General features: G+C 39.2%; 1 protein-coding gene across 1 annotated transcript; it reads left to right on the top strand.

Annotated features, from left to right (window-relative positions):
- Positions 1–2,463: 2,463 nt before the first annotated feature.
- Positions 2,464–3,285, top strand: LOC130672721 (uncharacterized). The gene has a single exon (XM_057477428.1). The coding sequence runs from the start codon at positions 2,464–2,466 to the stop codon at positions 3,283–3,285; it is 822 nt and encodes a 273-aa protein (XP_057333411.1).
- The last annotated feature ends 425 nt before the right edge of the window (positions 3,286–3,710 follow it).

Raw genomic sequence — 3,710 nt, 5'->3', positions numbered from 1 at the left:
CTAAATACTAATTAATGCAATAATTGATTACAGAAGAAATTATAAAAATTGTAATACATGACAGTCCCATAATATTCAAATGAAACCCGACCGAATAATTTACAAATACTACGGCAAACTGGGCTCGAGAACGAATCCACGGTCGACAGGACAACTTGAACTCGCACAATGAATGCTCAATCAGAACTGACCAACTCAACTAGTCCAAAAACTCTGTACTCTTCATAAAAAACCTTTTAGTCAAAATATTCAAAGAAGGACAACAATCACATTATCTTACTACCTTGTCCTCTGTGTCTTACTATACCCATCCTGTGACCGTGGCTACGTTTGGTGAACAGATGTCACAGCGAGCCTAAGCCTCCCACAATAATCATAATCTACTTAAGTTGTAAACAACTAGAGCTTAAATTTTATTTCATTGTTATTGTAAAAACTAGTCTGGACTGTTGGAAATTTCCCGTCCCATTGGAAAACCCCATTTTATTCTTTCATCTCCGACATATCTATATTTGGCGACGATAGTTTAGGATCAGATTGCAATAATCACTGCCCAAGTCGCCAAGTACCAAAGAGCGAAACGTTGTGAGTGGGGATGAGAAGAGGAGAGATAGAAAAATGAATTTGTGGGGAAAGAGGCGTTTCGCCTACGTATACGATAGCTGAGACTTCTCAGTTAGGTGTGTCTATCGTATACCCCACCTAAGACGCCGAGTTGGAAGTAACATGGTAGAAATGTTATATTGAAATAGGTGTAGGGACGAGATACTGCAAGAGGTGCGAGTTGTAGATGCCATCTCGCGGAGTGAAGCCGAACCACCACATATACATATATATATATTAGGGTGTTTCAAAAAAATAAAACAATTTTTTTTTTTTCTTATGGTATCCAAAAATTTAAAGTATAACTAAAAATAAAAATTTTGGTACCATTCCGAGCTCTTAATAATGATATTAAGGTTTGCCTCAATCCATTTTTCTATTTTCCATTTAAATAACACGGGAAAAAAAAATTTTTTTTTTTTAGAATTTTCCAGCTCATAAACCAATCAACGGATTTTAATGCACAACAAATGTTTTTGTAGGAAATTGAACGCTCTACAAAAAAAGTCTCTTATCATTTTTTGATAAATCTCACTGTTCAAAAGTTATTTAAGCTTCACGTCTAATTTATAGTAAATTTTGAGATTTTTTTTCTTTCCCGTCGAAACTATCAGTCTTATCGAAAAATATCACAGAAACTTTTTTGTAGATAATTTTATTTCTCACAAATTATTACAAATAAAATTTTTCGATATTCTGCGTTGTTTTCAAGTTATTTCCATTTTAATGTCAAGCTCTTAAAAAAATAGATTTATGATTAATTCTAAGAGCTTGACATTGAAATGAAAATAAATTGAAAACAATGCGGAATTTCGAAAAATTTTATTCGTAATAATTTGTAAGGAATAAAATTAGCTACAAAAAAGTTTCTATGACATTTTGTTATAAGACTGATAGTTTCGCCAGAAAGTGAAAAGATCTCAAAATTTACTATAAATTTGACTTGAAACTTAAATAACTTTTGAGCAGTGGGATTTACCAAAAAATGATAAGAGACTTTTTTTGTAGAGCGTTTAATTTCCTACACAAATTTTCATAGCGCATAAAAATCTGTTGGGTGGTCTGTAAGCTAGAAATTTCTAAAAAAAAAAAAATTTTTTTCCTATGTTATTTAAATGGAAAAGAGAAAAATGGATTGAGGCAAACTTTAATATTATTATTAAGAGCTCGGATTGGCACCAAAATTTTTATTTTCAGGTATACTTTCAATTTTTGAATACCAAAAAAAAATTTGTTTTTTCTGAAACACCCTAATATATAAATATACATATGTAACGACAGCTACACAAGATTTTGAGTCCCACTCGGGTGACTTCGGCGAGACTCGTGTGTAGACGCCGGCACGAGCCTCATATACACACACATACTCACAGTCTCGAGCAACTGAACCGTGTCACGCACGTTTTCGCTCTGTACAATTATTCCTCATATTTTGTTATCAATAAATATCACGTTAATATTTAATTCTTTTGAGTTTGTTAATTTAAGTAGTGATTTTTCTCAACCATAAATCCTACATTGGTGACCCCGACGTGATCACATGTGATATAAAGTGAGTGAACCGGTGAATAACCCGCGTTTTTACCGGCTTACACAATTGTGAAATTGTGAAATAAATTGATTTAGCGAAAATTATCACCACCGGTGCATTGCCGGGCAACATTTGGACGCTTTGCCGCATCGGTAATTAATTTAAGGGACCATTAGTGCGAATTAAATTGGTGAAAATTTTTCTGACGAAAGCTCAGGAATTTGGCGCGTACTACTGCGCGACAGCTTCGCGCATAATTCTCTCGTGTTCACGTGACACTCGTGTGATTTTTTTGTGTTCTAGCAGTGACGTAGTGCATTCTAAAGACAATGACAGGACACAACAAAAACGCAACTCCCGCTGCCACCGCACAGGTTGTTACACCGCCGATGTTCGTCACTCCCCCTCCGGTTTTTAATCCGAAGATAGCCGCGCCGTGGTCCGCGCAACTGGAGGCGCGATTCGAAACGTATGACATCGCTGACGAGAAACAAAAATTTAATCATGCAGTTTCTCTTTTAGATGCAGATGCCGCAGTAGAAGTCGATGCGCTGATCGTCATACCTCCAGCGGTCAATCCGTACACGCAGCTCAAAGAAACGCTGATAAAATGTTTTTCAGCCTCTAAATCCTCGAAGCTGCGAAAACTCCTAGATGGCGAAGCCATCGGAGACCGCACACCGACGCAGTTCCTCCGTTACCTCAAAGTACTCGCTCCAAGGATCGACGAGACGGTAATAAAAGCCAAATGGATAGCTAACCTGCCAAAGAAGACCCAGGAACTGCTCTCTGTATCTCCAGACAACGCTACACTGGACCAACTGGCAAAAACTGCCGGCAAAATCCACGAACTCTACCCAGAGAAGCACACGGTAGCTGCTGCTTCAGCATCGCCGGAAACTTCGCCACTCGAGAAGGTAATCGCAGAATTGGCTCAGCAGGTCGCATCTCTAGCCAACGATCTACGCCAGGAGCGTGGAAGAAGCAAATACCGTGGATGTAACCCAGCGTCCAAGAGTCCGAGCCGCAGTCTATCAAAACCTCGTCTGAAGAAGTCAGGACTCTGTCGTTACCACGAAAAGTACGGACCGCAAGCTTTTCGTTGCATTCCTGGCTGCAAGTTTCAGGAAAATGCCAGCGGGAGTCAGTAGAGACGAACTGCGACTCCCTAGCATCGTCAAATCGTCTTTTCGTAACAGATCAAGCCACGAACACACTTTTCCTCGAGGATTCTGGCTCAGATCTTTCAGTTTACCCTCGGGGGCGATTAAGATGCAAACCAGAACCAGCTGGATACCATCTCCATGCCGCAAACGGCTCACTTATCGAAACTTACGGTTTCATAACCGTATCATTAAATCTAGGCCTACGTCGAGATTTCACCTGGAGATTCATCATCGCTGATGTCACAAAGCCAATCATTAGGGCCGATTTCATGAGTCATTTTGGCTTACTTATTGACCTCAAGAATAAACAGCTACGTGACGACACAACCGGTCTCCAGACCAGCGTAGATTCCATCGAGTCCGATGCAAATCGCATCAAAGTAGTCGAAGGCAACTCAGTTTATCACAAA

This window comes from Microplitis mediator, chromosome 1 (genome assembly GCF_029852145.1).
Source record: "Microplitis mediator isolate UGA2020A chromosome 1, iyMicMedi2.1, whole genome shotgun sequence".
Classification (NCBI taxonomy): Eukaryota; Metazoa; Arthropoda; class Insecta; order Hymenoptera; family Braconidae; genus Microplitis; species Microplitis mediator.
Note: the sequence above shows the minus strand (reverse complement) of the source record. Positions and strands in the feature narration are given on the sequence as shown.

Excerpts from the sequence above, each read along its gene's own strand:
- LOC130672721 (XM_057477428.1), top strand. The coding sequence starts at position 2,464 with ATGACAGGACACAACAAAAACGCAACTCCCGCTGCCACCGCACAGGTT.